At 39.0% G+C, this 14,072-nt stretch overlaps 1 protein-coding gene across 3 annotated transcripts; it reads right to left on the bottom strand.

Annotated features, from left to right (window-relative positions):
- Nucleotides 1-10,775: 10,775 nt before the first annotated feature.
- On the bottom strand, nt 10,776-13,524 carry LOC149401559 (gibberellin 20-oxidase-like protein). Of its 3 annotated transcripts, none has more exons than XM_089612449.1 (3): nt 13,081-13,524; nt 11,518-11,804; nt 10,776-11,447 (listed from the first exon to the last, which is right to left on the bottom strand). In XM_089612449.1, the coding sequence occupies exons 1-3, from the start codon at nt 13,443-13,445 to the stop codon at nt 11,053-11,055; spliced, it is 1,047 nt and encodes a 348-aa protein (XP_089468575.1). In that variant the 5' UTR covers nt 13,446-13,524; the 3' UTR covers nt 10,776-11,052. The 3 variants fall into 3 exon arrangements, with proteins under 3 accessions (XP_089468575.1, XP_089468576.1, XP_089468577.1); XM_089612450.1 differs by having other exon boundaries at nt 10,776-11,444; XM_089612451.1 differs by having other exon boundaries at nt 10,776-11,435.
- Between the last annotated feature and the right edge of the window lie 548 nt (nt 13,525-14,072).

Here is a 14,072-nt window from a genome sequence, read left to right as displayed (position 1 = left end):
ACTACTCCAGGAGAGAATTGGGTCATGGACAAAGGAGTTAGAAAGCTTTTCCGTAAATCACTGACGAGGTTAGACTTTTCTTCTTTTTTGCGTGTATTATTTTATCTATTGTATGTTTTAAATAGAACGGTGTTTATTTTTTCTATTAATTGCATGTTTTAAATATAACGGTGTTTAATTTACAGGCTCGCAAAAACGTGGATTTATTTCATTTGCTCCCGTCTCTTTCCGATAAAGCACTTCACCCGTCTCGACGAGGAACATGTCCATCTTTTGTTTTGTATCATTCGTGGTAACACCATCAACGTCGGTCGATTCATCTACAATTGGATGAAGAGAATCGACTACAAGAATATCAAAAATGGGTTGCCGTATCCGTCAATCATCTACGGCTTGTGTCTGAATGCCGGTGTTGGAGGCGCAAAACACGACACAACCAAGAAGTGTGGGGCGCCTATTAATGACAAGACGATCGAGAGATACATTGTCAAAGAGCCGGAAGAGGAGGAAGAGGATGAAGAAGATGAGGATGAACCGTCACTCAACGAGCCACTGTTGTGTTTACAACCACCTCCGGGGTATGATCCCGCCACCCAAGAGTACATTGCTCGGTGTAGCCACTATCTCGTTGGCGGGTATCAACACACCCAAGATTACATGTACCAACAAGGATAATATGGCGCCGCGGCTTTCGAAGGATTGAACGAGATGATTGGTCGATGGGACATCAATCAGGAGAATCAATACCGGTTTCCTCCATATCCTCAATACACATACTATCAGGCACAAGCACCGCAATGGCCACCGCATATGGCACCTCCTCAGTACCCGGGGCCACCACCACCACCACCACAACCACCTACGAATGACAACGACGACAACGAGTAAATTTTTTTATGTGTTTTTTGAAACCTTCTAAGTTTAATAATTGTTTTCATCTTTTTTTTATGTGTGTGAGACTTAAATATTTATGTCTTTATGTGTGTTTGATACTTGTTTCAGATTTTAATTTGTGTTTGAGACTCGTTATGGTATTGTATGAATTTATGTTTGAGACTTGTTATGGTATTGAATGGATGATTTGAGTATTTAAAATTTATGTATTGATTGTGTTTGATATTACTTCAGATTAAAAAGTAATAACTATAGATTCTCCCCGATGAAGAAGACATTAGCCGCGGCCACATGTTGTTTTGGCTGCGGCGAGTCATCTTCGCCGCGGCGTGTTTATAAATGGCCGCGGCGAATTGGGTTTCTAAAAAAACATAGACTCTGAAACTTATTTCGCCGCGGCCAGGTGTTCTATTTGCCGCGGCGAGACATCTTGGCCGCGGCGTGTTTTGTACATGGCCGCGGCGAAGTGGGTTCCTAAAAAAACATAGACTCTGGAACTTATTTCGCCGCGACCAGGTGTTCTATTGGCCGCGGCATGACATCTTGGCCGCGGCGTGTTTTGTACATGGCCGCGGCGAGGTATCTTGGCCGCGGCGTGTTTTGTACATGGCCGCGGCGAAGTGGGTTCCTAAAAAAACATAGACTCTGGAACTTATTTCGCCGCGGCCAGGTGTTCTATTGGCCGCGGCGAGACATCTTGGCCGCGGCGTGTTTTGTACATGGCCGCGGCGAAGTGGGTTCCTAAAAAAACATAGACTCTGGAACTTATTTCGCCGCGGCCAGGTGTTCTATTGGCCGCGGCGAGACATCTTGGCCGCGGCGGGTTTTGTACATGGCCGCGGCGAAGTGGGTTCCTAAAAAAACAAAGTATCTGGAACTTATTTCGCCGCGGCCAGTTGGTCTATTGGCCGCAGCGTGTTTTCATAATGGCCGCGGCGAGTTATCATGGCCGCGGCGGAATATTAAGCCTTGACTTTTTATAGTCTTGGAAGCGGCCATATTAGTATTTATCAACAGGATATTAACAATAATTATATAAAGTATATATCATAAAATAAACTAAAATACATATTTTTTTTGTTTTCACACTAAAATATGATTGATATCCGAACGATGTAAATGAGAAACATCATCATCATCAAAATCTTCGATCTCTTCATCAACAAGTGGCAAGCCGGATGTGAATGGGGGGATATTAGACATGTTGTCGTCTTCATCTTCTTCAATATTTCTCGCTTTCATGTGAACCACTAATGACAAATCTGGATTGACGGGTTCTGGTACGTAAAACACTTGAGTTGCTTGTGAGGCCAAAATAAATGAATCATTCTCGTAACTTGTACGTCGAAAGTCGACAATCGTAACTCCGTCTTTATCAACTTTAACATGATTGTTGTCTGCCCATTTGCACTTAAACAAAGCTATTCATAGCCCACAATAATCAAGTTCCCAAATGTCTTCAATGTACCCATAATAGTTCATAAAAGCTTTTTTTGGATTTTTATCCTTTGCCGAAGAAACGTGTAATGCTTCAGCAAGTAATGTAACACCACTATTTTGAACGGGATGCTTGTTGTCTCTTTCTTTGGTGTAAGAAGTAAAACCATTAACAGACCAAGCAGTGTACCTTGTAACCATTGACGAAGGACCGCCAGATATTTTGCTCAACGTTTCTGAATGTCCTGATTCTTGAAATAATCGTTTTCCAAGCCACTTCTGAAACAAACGATTGTGCTCTTCTTGTAACCATTTTTCATTTTTAGCTCTTTTTGGATCATTTGCCCTCAATTCTTTCAAATGAATATCCACAAACGGCGTGACCTCGGAAACATTATGCAAGACATGGAGACTGGCTTGCTCCCACTCTTTCCGGTTGACGATAGAATAAGTACCTATACATAACCACTCATATAAGTAGTGGTCCTCTCATGAATAAGTTAAATACACAAAAGAAAGTGTCAGAAAACATACCTGTAGATAAAGCTTTTGATTCATGACTTGTGTTCTTTGGCAACCCAATCGCGTCTGCATTAGTTAAATACTCCGAACAAAATTCAACGGACTCCTCAGCTATATAGTTTTCTACTATGCTCCCTTCCGGTCTATTGTAGTTCTTCACATAACTCTTCAACACTTTCATGTAACGTTCGATTGGATACATCCAACGTAAAAATACGGGCCCACATAATTTCACTTCACGTACCAAGTGAACAGTTAAGTGAATCATGATGTCAAAAAACGAAGGTGGGAAAAACTTCTCTAGCATGCATAAAGTTTTTACCAACTCCGATTGCATGGAATCCAACCAAGTAGGATCAATAACCTTCGAGCAAATCGAGTTGAAGAATACACATATCTTGGATATTGCAAATCTCACATCGGGTGACAAAATTCCACGCAAGGCGAGAGGTAACATTTGTTGTAGAAGCACATGACAATCGTGAGTCTTCATTCCAATAAGTCTCAAATCTTTCATAGATACAAATCTCGTATAGTTTGAAGAATGACCATCGGGAACTTTGATAGACGCAAACCATTTACACAACTTCTTCTTCTCCTTCCGATCTAGAGTATACTTAGCCGCTGGAAATTTAGTTTTTTGTCCGACCTCCTCATCGGCGTGCAAAATACTTCTTATATTCAGCTCCTTGAGATCCCTTCTAGATTTTATTCCGTCTTTCGATTTATGTGGATCATCAAGAAGAGTACCGATAACGGATTCGCAAACATTTTTCTCGATATGCATAACATCCAGACAATTCCGAACGTAGTGCGTCTTCCAATACGGAAGGTCATAAAATATCGATTTCTTCTTCCAAGGATTCTCTTGAAACGACTCTTTAGTACTAGCACGACGCTTTCTTTTTCCAAGGACTTCATTGACGTTTTTTACCATCTCGTAGACATCTTCACCAGACAAAATTCGAGGAGGGAGCTGTTCTTCTGTGTTGCCATCAAATGCTTGTTTTAACCTTCTAAATGGGTGGTCTCTTGGTAAAAATCTTCTATGCCCGAGAAAAACAGTCTTCTTACTATGCTTCAACCGAATGGAAGATGTGTCTTTCATACAAATAGGACAACCAATCGAGCATTTCACAGAATATCCTGACAAATTTCCATAGGCCGGAAAGTCGTTAATAGTCCACAATAACATTGCCCGTAAGTTGAAAGAATCTCGACGATAAGCGTCTTTAACCTCATAGCCCTTATCCCATAACATCTTCAAATCATCAACAAGCGGTGCCAAATAAACATCGATATCATTACCTGGTTGACTCGGTCCTGATATCAGAAGCGTTAACATCAAGAACTTTCTCTTCATACAGAGTTTTGGAGGGAGATTGTAGTTCACCAATATAACCGGCCAAACACTGTATTTACTGCTCATCATGCTAAACGGGTTCATACCATCAGTTGCTAAACCAAGATGAAGATTTCGGGGATCAGCACTGAAATCCTTATACTCAAAATCAAAGGATTTCCATTGGGCAGCATCGGCAGGATGTCTGAGAACACCATCATTGACACGTTTTTCGGAGTGCCAAACCATGTTCTTCGCGTGTTTGGCACTATTAAACATTCGTCGGAAGCGTGGCATTGGAGGAATGTACCATAACGACTGTAATCATAAAAAAACAATAAGAAGCATACCATTATAGGCTATACATGTATTTGATAATCGAGTAGTGAAAACATACCTTAACTGGAACTCCTTTGACTCCGTCACGTGGCATTTTACCCTTCTTCCACCTCGACTCTTTGTAGATCGGACATTCATCTAGATTTTCATGCTCGTGTCTGTATAAAATACAATCATTCGGGCACGCATGGAACTTCTCGTACTTCATACCTAATGTGCCCAAAGTCTTCTTCGCCTCATACATACTTAAAGGAACTTTATTGTCTTTCGGAAAGGCTTCTTTAAGTGTTTCCAACAATTTTGTAAAGCTAGTGTTTGTCCAACTACCCGACGCCTTCAAATGAAACAACGTAACTAAAAACGACAACTTCGAAAAGCTTGTACACCCTTCGTATAATGGTGTCTCCGCATCAATCATCATCGACTCAAACAACTCCGGCCGGTCAACAAAATCGTCCTCCAAATCATTCATCATTCCGGGCATATCATCAACATCATTTTCAATATCATCAACGCTATTGTTTATCGTCGAACGAAAAACCTCACCATGATAGTACCATCTTTGATAGGAGGTCATTATTCCATACGCAAACAAATGGGTTCGAACAACATCAAGCGAAAAATGCCTATGATTTCCACATCGAACACAAGGGCAACGAATAGATTTCACGCCGTCCATATTATCTCTAGCGAATTTACAAAACTCATCTACACCTTCTTGATATATCTCAGTTAATCTATTCTCCCACATCCATTTTTTCATCTTCAATGATAGAAAATCCTAGATTTTACAACAAATACCCATTCTAATTACCAAGTTATAAAAAAACAAGTATATTCAAAGCAAGTAGGAGAATAACTTACAAGATTTGGACGTATAGTTGAGAGTGATAACCAAGAATGGCGCAGAACATGTCGGAATTAGGTTTGGAGTGGGTTTCCGAATGAGGTTTTGAGATTAGAAAGTGAAAATGACGAGAAATTTTAATTTATAGATCCAGTGCGCGATGTTTCGCCGCGGCTAACACTATACCTAGCCGCGGCGAATAGATTCCACAACGGGACAATCGTCCCGTTGTGGAATACACTCGCCGCGGCGAAAGAAATACATTGCCGCGGCGAAATGAGTTCCAGTAAATCTGAGAACTGTTCGCCGCGGCTATACTATACTTTGGCTGCGGCCAGGTATATCACGCCGCGGCGAACTACATACGTGGCCGCGGCGAAATGAGTTCCAGGGGCTATGTAAATCTGTGAACTATTTCGCCGCGGCCACGTATAAAGATCGCCGCGGCGTGAATGGTTCGCCGCGGCTAAGTATCTACATGGCCGCGGCGAAATGAGTTCCAGGGGCTATGTAAATCTGTGAACTATGTCGCCGCGGCCACGTATGAAGATCGCCGCGGCCAGAATGTTTCGCCTCGGCGAATCCGATACGTGGCCGCGGCGAAATATTCCACAACGGGACGGTCATACCGTTGTGGAATGAACTCGCCGCGGCGACGTTGGACTTTGGCCGCGGCGAAATATCGCGGTCAGACCCTAAAACAGTTTTCCCTCTCGATTTTTTTCAAAATTTTCAGAAATTTCATTTTTCTTCTTCTTCTCTCTTTCTCTCCGACCCACCCTCTTCTTCTCTCTTTCTCTCCGACCCACACCCACTCCGTCGCCGTCGTCTCTCTCTCTCCTCTTCTTTCTCGGCCGCCATCCCTCTCTCTCCTCTCTTCTTCCTCGGCCGCCGTCCCTCTCTCTCCTCTCTTCTTCCTCGGCCGCCGTCCCTCTCTCTCCTCTCTTCTTCCTCGGCCGCCGTCCCTCTCTCTCCTCTCTTCTTCCTCGGCCGCCGTCCTTCTCTCTCCTCTCTTCTCCACAAATTTCTAAGTCCACAAAACCTTGCCTCCGACCACAACCCTCCGACCACAAGTCCCGACAACGTCATTGACGTTTTATCTCTCCACCACGCCTCCGTGCTCGTCATCTTCACTCCGGGTAAGTGTTTCTTCTATGTAATTTGTATTTTTATGTTGAAATTAGGTTATGGGTAAGTGTTTTTTTTATGTAATTTGTATTTTTATGTTGAAATTGAGTTAGAATTGTGTATTTGTGCTTAAGTTATATAGAAATTGAATATGGAATTTGATATTTATGTAGAAAATTAGTGTGGAATCGAATTTCGATTTGAGTTTATATTGAAATTGGTTTGAATTGAAATTGAATTTAAGTTTGAGTTTGTGTTGGAATTGGTTTGAATTGAGTTTATGTTGAATTTTGTTTTTTCATAGATTATGTCTAATACTTCCACTAGTACCGTTAGCGGTAAACGGAGATCCACCAATATCGATGGTCCCGGGAAAAGAAGAAATACTCTTATGCCCAAGATTAATAAGGTTAAAACTCTTGGTAAAAAGGTAAACGTCAAATTTAATGATAGAGATGAACCATTGGATAAGGAGGGTGATGAGTTATCGAGTTATTTTGGCGTGTTAGCTAGAGAACACGTTCCAATTTCGATGATCGATTGGAGACTAAAAGAGCATAAACAGCTAAAAGAAAGGATTTGGAACGAAATATGTGAAGCATTTACGGTCCCTATCGAACTTAAGAATAATTGTCTTATGAGAGTTGGAGAAGCGGCGAGGTTATTCCGTCACGAGCTATACAACGATCTAGTCAAAGACAACCTCAATGATCCAAGCGTCTTGAAGAGGCCGGAATACGTTTTAAAACGCTATGGAAATATCACCGAAGAAGATTGGATAAAATTTGTTGAGTATAGACGTTCCGATATGTTCAAAAAATCATCGGACAATGGGAAAGAAATAGCGAGGAAGAACGTGTACAAATCTAGAACCGGCCGAAATGGATATCGAAAACTTGATCAACAAAAGGTTAGATTTACATGTTTTATTTTGTTGTCCATGTTTCATAATATTTATTAATTAATTTGTGGTATTGCTTGATAATAGTACGAGGAAACGGGTGAATGGCCTACAAAAGAGGTATTATGGGTTGAGTCGAGAATGAAGGGAAAATCATCTCAAGAAGTTACGGATGAGTCTATGGAAAGTGTCTTGCAATCTAAGGAACATCCCGGTCGTGTTCGTGGGCAATCTAGATACTCGTCAAGTTGCAATTCCGTATCTCGTCGGTCAAACTCGAGTGACGAGGTAACTAAGTTACGTCGAGAAATGTGTGAGTTAAAATCTTTCATTATGAAAGCCTTAACTCAAAATGGTTTGAGTCTCAAAGATGCTAATGACGAGTTGCCTAGTGTCCTACGTCCCACAAATGAAGCGGAAAATATTGGTGTCGATGAAGAGATGCCTAAGGGTGATGATGTAGAGATGGCTAAGGGCGGTGATGAAGACATGGCTAAAGATGGTGATGAAGACAAGGCTAATGAAGTAACGTCTTTAGGTAATTTTTAATTTTTTAATACAAGTAAAAAAGTCAAATATTTTTATATATATTTTTTAATAACATTAGTGAATTTATTAGATAAACAATCTCAACATGAAGTTGCCGACAAACCCGATAGTGTTCGAGCAAGTTGCTCAATGAATCCAACCACGCCGGTGGCACCGTGTTCGGATGAAAGCATAGAATGCATTCTCCTCCTTGATGATTTCATGAATAGAGGCACGATTCATGTAGCAAACGGGCGAGCGTACGTGAATGCCGAACACGTTCATTTTTCATCTTTGGAGGATGTAAACGTTCGAGTGAGCATTGCGACGGCTTTGATTAAGAAAGCTTTTTTGCCGATTCCCACCGATGAAGCCAAGACTATTGAAGAAGCCGTAGGGGGCTTCGTTAAGTGGCCAAAGAGATTAATAGAAACTGAAATTGCAAAAGAGAGTCGCGGCCCGGTGGTCACACAAGTGTTGAAGGTCGGTGGTGGTAGTGAACCTAGCGCCGATGACGATAAGAAGATTTCATATACGTTGATTAATCCAAAGTTTCGATTGCTCGCCCAACATGCCAACCGAGTAATGTTACCGAAAGGGGATGCAATCAATGTCAAAGTTTGTGCAAGTATCGCCGTAGAGCGTATTCCGGTGATGTTTGACGATGTTAAAGAATTCCTTACATACGAGGAAATAGGCGCGTCATGCATAACGGTTTACATGGGGTAAATATTTCTTTTATATTCTTTTTCTTATATCAATATACAATATTTCATTTTATTAACTAATCCAATAATTGTTTTTCGTAGTTATCTACAATCCATACTAGACAAAAATAAGCGGAGTGAAGTAATGTGTTTTGTTGAAGCGGGTTTGAGTTGCTACCTCCAAACCAACAACGATGAGGCCCATTTATCCGAACGCGTCAAGCAAATCGGTAAAATAGTACGAAATTGCAAACCAAAACAACTAGTTTTGATGCCGTACAATTTAAATGAACATTGGATGCTTGTTGTCTTCGATCTTTGGAAAGATCAAGCGATGTTCTTCGATCCGTTGAAAAATAAAATCCCATTGGATTTAAGGATGTTGATAAAAAGGTAAATTAATTACATGTTATTTGAAATATTTCATTTCCACTAATGCTTCTTTTCTAATTTGTTTTTTTTTTTGGCGTATAAGGATTTTTTCGGATTTCAAGCTTCACAATCAAGAAGCCCGAAGTAACGGTCAATCAACCTTAATCACAAATGCCTCGGCTCCCAAACAAATCGGAAACACGGAATGCGGGTATTATGTTTTAAGTTATATGCGTGATATTGTTGGAGTTGGTATAGATAAATTACAAATGAAGAAGTCATATACACCAGATAACTTAGAGAGAGTTCGAGAAGAGTGGGTGTTATACGTACAAACTTTTATAGAATGTGAATATTAGTTTGATTTTGGATATAGATATTTATTTTTGGATTTTTTGGATATATACTTGGTTTTGGATGTTATGTATATATTTTGGATGTTATGGATGTATTTGGATTTTTTGGATATATATTTGGTTTTGGATATATTTAATTTTCAGGTTTTTAATTGGAAAACAAAAAAATAGCTCTCAGGTACAATTTGGCCGCGACGTGTAATCATTACGCCGCGGCAAAGTTTCATGGGAATTCATCTCGCCGCAGCCAAAGGTATTCCTTGCCGCGGCGAGAATTTTTAAAAAAACAAAATTCTTGTTCGCCGCGGCCATGTATGTCATTGGCCGCGGCGAACTATTCCACAACGGTACGTCTGTACCGTTGTGGAAGATCACGCCGCGGCGAGTACGTACCGTTGCCGCGGCGAGAAACGGAAATCAACATAATTCTTGTTCGCCGCGGCCATGTATGTCATTGGCCGCGGCGAACTATTCCACAACGGTACGTCTGTACCGTTGTGGAAGATCACGCCGCGGCGAGTACGTAACGTTGCCGCGGCGCGTTTCGGAAATCAACATAATTCTTGTTCGCCGCGGTCATGTATGTCATTGGCCGCGGCGAACTATTGTACAACGGTACGGGGTACCGTTGTGGAAGATCACGCCGCAGCGAAGTCAATACGTGGCCGCGGCGAGTGTTAAAAAAAATTGATTCATTTTTCACAACGGGACCGTCCCGTTGTGGAAACGTGGAGGTTTCCACAACGGTACTGTACCGTAGTGGAATCCCTAAGATTCCACAACGGTACGAGTACCGTTGTGGAATCATTACACAGCGGAGGATTCCACAACGGTACAGAACCGTTGTGGAATCATTCCACAACGGTACTGTACCGTTGTGGAATCCACTGTTTGTAGTAGTGTAGGGAGACAGTTATATATTTTTCGAGATTCTTTCTTTTTTATAATTTCATAGAATTAATAAATTGGAAAGTCAAAACAAGAGTTTTCTAGGTACTAAATTTTTCTTCGTAATATATTATGATTGGTGTATCATTAATTAACCATATATATGATTTATGATAAATATAAGAAATTTCATGGCTTTGTAATATGGCCAATAATGCTATAAGCATGTTTAATATTTAGACACATTTGGTGACGTGACCCAATTAATCAGATAGCATTTACGTGATTGTAATTTTTATACGATAATTTTGTTAAATTTTGATAAATGACTAATTTACCAAAATAAAAAACTCGACTGCCTATTTACAGCTCCTTTAATATGTCGGTCTGAACAACTTGATTTACAGACACAAAATTAATTCTATTTATTATTTTTATTTTTTCAATATCTTTAGGTTAAGAGAATACACATACACATTCAAATCCCATATTTTATAGCAAAGATACCGATTAGTAAAATAATATATATGACCAGATATCTCAATAATATATATGACCAGGTACTAAAATATACCCCAGTATTTCCAATTGCGAATATATAAGGCAAGGCATATACAAACCATAAAGTCTCAACATTATTACCACACATGCATTGGTGATATATATATATATATATATATATATATATATATATATATATATATACCCTTCCGTGTATTAGAGTAGTATAGTAGAGTTGAATAAGTACTGATATAAATACTTACTTATACAGGACATGATGTATAATAAAATCAAGGTTGATGATGAGGAGTTAGATCAAGAGCAGCAAAGTGTTTGACAGTGAAGCCAACCTTATCAAACCTACCTCTCTCGTCATTCTCTCTAAACCTCAAGTAGTCCAAACACACAAACGGCTCATAAGCTCTGTGTCCATGTTCCCCCACCACCTCCTCCGGCGATACGACCACCTTCTCGTCGGGGAATCCCCAGAAGAATGCGAGAGAGAAGCGATGATGATGATGCCGGCTGGGCCTGAGAACGACGCGGTGCTCCGAGGAGCGAAGCCTGTCGTTGCTCCAAGCCTGAAACATGTCGCCCACGTTCACCACCAGCGTCCCTTCCCGCGGCCTTATCTCCACCCACTCATTATTATTCCCTTCCGACGAATTCCGTACTTGAAGCCCTCCTACCCACACCCTCATATTAGGCGACACAGAAATTAAACATCTTTATATTAGATTTGGGTCTGGCCTTACCTGAGAGGTCTTGGTACAGTATCGTCACACAGCTCATGTCAGTGTGCATTCCAAGGCCTTCCATCATCATCTGAGTATCATCATCATCATCATCATCATCATCATCATCATCGTGATCGTGATGATCGTGTGGTGGAGAATAATTGTTGATTCTGAGGTATCCATGACAGTCTTTGAACTCCGACTCGAATTTTCTATCGAACCCTTCGCCTAAGCACATCAACAGTATATTTGTGATCCTCTTTGACAGCTCCACCATTTTGGTGCTATACTCATGCAACGTATCGCTGTTTATATACATATATCAAGCAAACAGAAAAGTATCCAGAATAATATAAGAAGAAAAAATGTTCTTCTTTTTTATATTTTTTGTAAACTTATACCTGCTTTAACGTTTTTATTTCGGAGCAATTGGGCCAGTAGGTCAATAGCTCATCATCATTTTAACAAATAGTCAAAGTTTCATTCGATTAAAAAAATATCCTAACAAACTAAAGTAAATTAAATTAAATCTTCAGTTAATTAAATTAACTGTTCAATTAATTTAATTAATTTCGGTCTGATGAGAGCTATTTTCTTAATAAAATGAAACTTAGACTAAATTCTTAAAAAGAGATAAAAAAAATTAGTTAGTTGCAACTTGTTTTTTTTTTTTTTTTGTTTTTTTTTTTATTATCTGTAAATTTACAAGCATTCATTTTAATGGGGACGGATTTAATTAAGGCCCAATGAACTACAACCCCTCCATAAAAAATAATTTACACTTTTTTATAGTTTTTTTTCTTACCCTAAAACCCTAACTTTTTTTTTTTTTTTTTTTTTTTTTTGAGATCATTATATTTACATTTCTGGCTCTGTTTCAAAGTGTGTAAATTGGTACGCTTACACTATTTTTTTTGTTTGTAAATTTATAACTTCTTTCCCATAATTTTTCTACTCAACTTGTAACACTCCACCTTAAATTAAATTAATTATTCACATAAGTATAGCATCGCTTTTTCATAACAAAAAATGTATTTTAGTGCAAAATGGCTTATGAACTTTTATGAATCAATATTGTGGGGTATTTTGACAATAACATATTTTAGAAAAAAAAATAGTACTTTAATTTAAACAATCGATTTTCTAGTATTTTGGTCCTTTTTAAATTTTTTTTTTTTTTTTAGAATTCAACACTGAAATCAATTAAAATATTTTCAAACTTGATTAACTTAAGTTTCTAAAAGAAATAAATTAAAGTATATTCTAACCCTAAAACACTAAAATGAAAATTAAACAATTTTGGGATGGCTTTTTTAAGTAGTATTTTATTTTAATGATGCATTTTTAAAATTATATATAAGTTGTTAGGGGTTATTTTCATAAATGAATAAATTAAGATTGAAACTATATATTACAATGTCACGAAATCAATAGTTTGAGAACCGCTATGCACTGAAAAATAGTTCAAGAATAAAATGCCAAAATCATAAGAATTCAGAGACTTATTTATGCTAAATAGGAAGAAGAAGAAAAATAGTAAGTTTTATATGAATTACCCGTAAAGTATACATGGATACATACCTGAAGAGAGAGTCGTGATGGTAATCGAAGAGAATATCGGCAGAGGTCTGAGCAGAAGCCGAGAAGTCCGGTCCTGAAACCTTGAGGCTCTCGAAGAATGGCGAGGCTATGAACTGAGGCGTGTAGGTCTTGGTGGGAGAGGAAGGACCGAGCCTGAGCTTGGTGTCGAGAGGGAGGGTAAATACGTCTTTTGACATGGACTGTATTTTTCCGTACAAGTCGCTCGAGACTCCATGGTTGGTGATGTGAAAGAACCCCCATGTTTTGCAGCTCTCCGCTAGAGAGGCCAGCGAAGATGGTTCCAATATCGGCTTCGAAATGTCTACCGTGTGTAGCTCTACGCTACTTTTTGAAAGCTCGCACATATTTGTGTGAGGATAAATTAGATTGTTTGTGATATAGAAAGAGAGAGTACGAATGGGAAAGAAATAAAAGGTTTGGTTTGTCCACTAATTAGATTGAAGCTATCTAATAAATATAGACCTTCACTAGCTGAATAGATAATATATATATACATATATATATATATATATATATGTGTGTGTGTGTGTGTGTGTGTGTGTGTGTGTGTGTGTTTACAATTTCCAAATGGTCAATGATTGAAACCCAGCTGATGAAAGTTGGCCAGAAAAAAAAAAACACATATGGTAGAACCCACCACTATATATTCACCACCGAATTATATAATGTGAACATATATTAAAGAAATATTTGATGTCGGAATGTCATCTCACTAAGATATGGATGACCTGCATAACAGAAATAGAGGGATCTAGAAGACTGAATTTGTTAAATTTAATCACATATAACATAACTATACTTTTTTTAGTATAAAGATAATAACTACTTTATTAGATTGGTTAATATATATGACGTTTTTATATTAATATACAAGGGTTTGGTTATTTATAAATGCTTGGGAGTCTCACGTGAAAAGAATAGTCAATGCAAGGATTGCTTGAATCATTGGCTTTTGCAGTTGTACCACTACG

Source organism: Urtica dioica, chromosome 4 (assembly GCF_054948205.1).
Source record: "Urtica dioica subsp. dioica isolate 48M chromosome 4, U.dioica_male_clone48M_v1_H2, whole genome shotgun sequence".
Classification (NCBI taxonomy): Eukaryota; Viridiplantae; Streptophyta; class Magnoliopsida; order Rosales; family Urticaceae; genus Urtica; species Urtica dioica.
Note: the sequence above shows the minus strand (reverse complement) of the source record. Positions and strands in the feature narration are given on the sequence as shown.

What these genes read in the sequence shown, in the direction of transcription:
- LOC149401559 (XM_089612449.1), bottom strand. Translation starts at nt 13,445, where the DNA reads ATGTGCGAGCTTTCAAAAAGTAGCGTAGAGCTACACACGGTAGACATT. An exon ending in CATCACGACTCTCTCTTCAG is followed by an intron (nt 11,805 to 13,080) that starts GTATGTATCCAT and finishes GTATATAAACAG; the next exon opens with CGATACGTTGCATGAGTATA. An exon ending in ACTGTACCAAGACCTCTCAG is followed by an intron (nt 11,448 to 11,517) that starts GTAAGGCCAGAC and finishes GGGTGTGGGTAG; the next exon opens with GAGGGCTTCAAGTACGGAAT.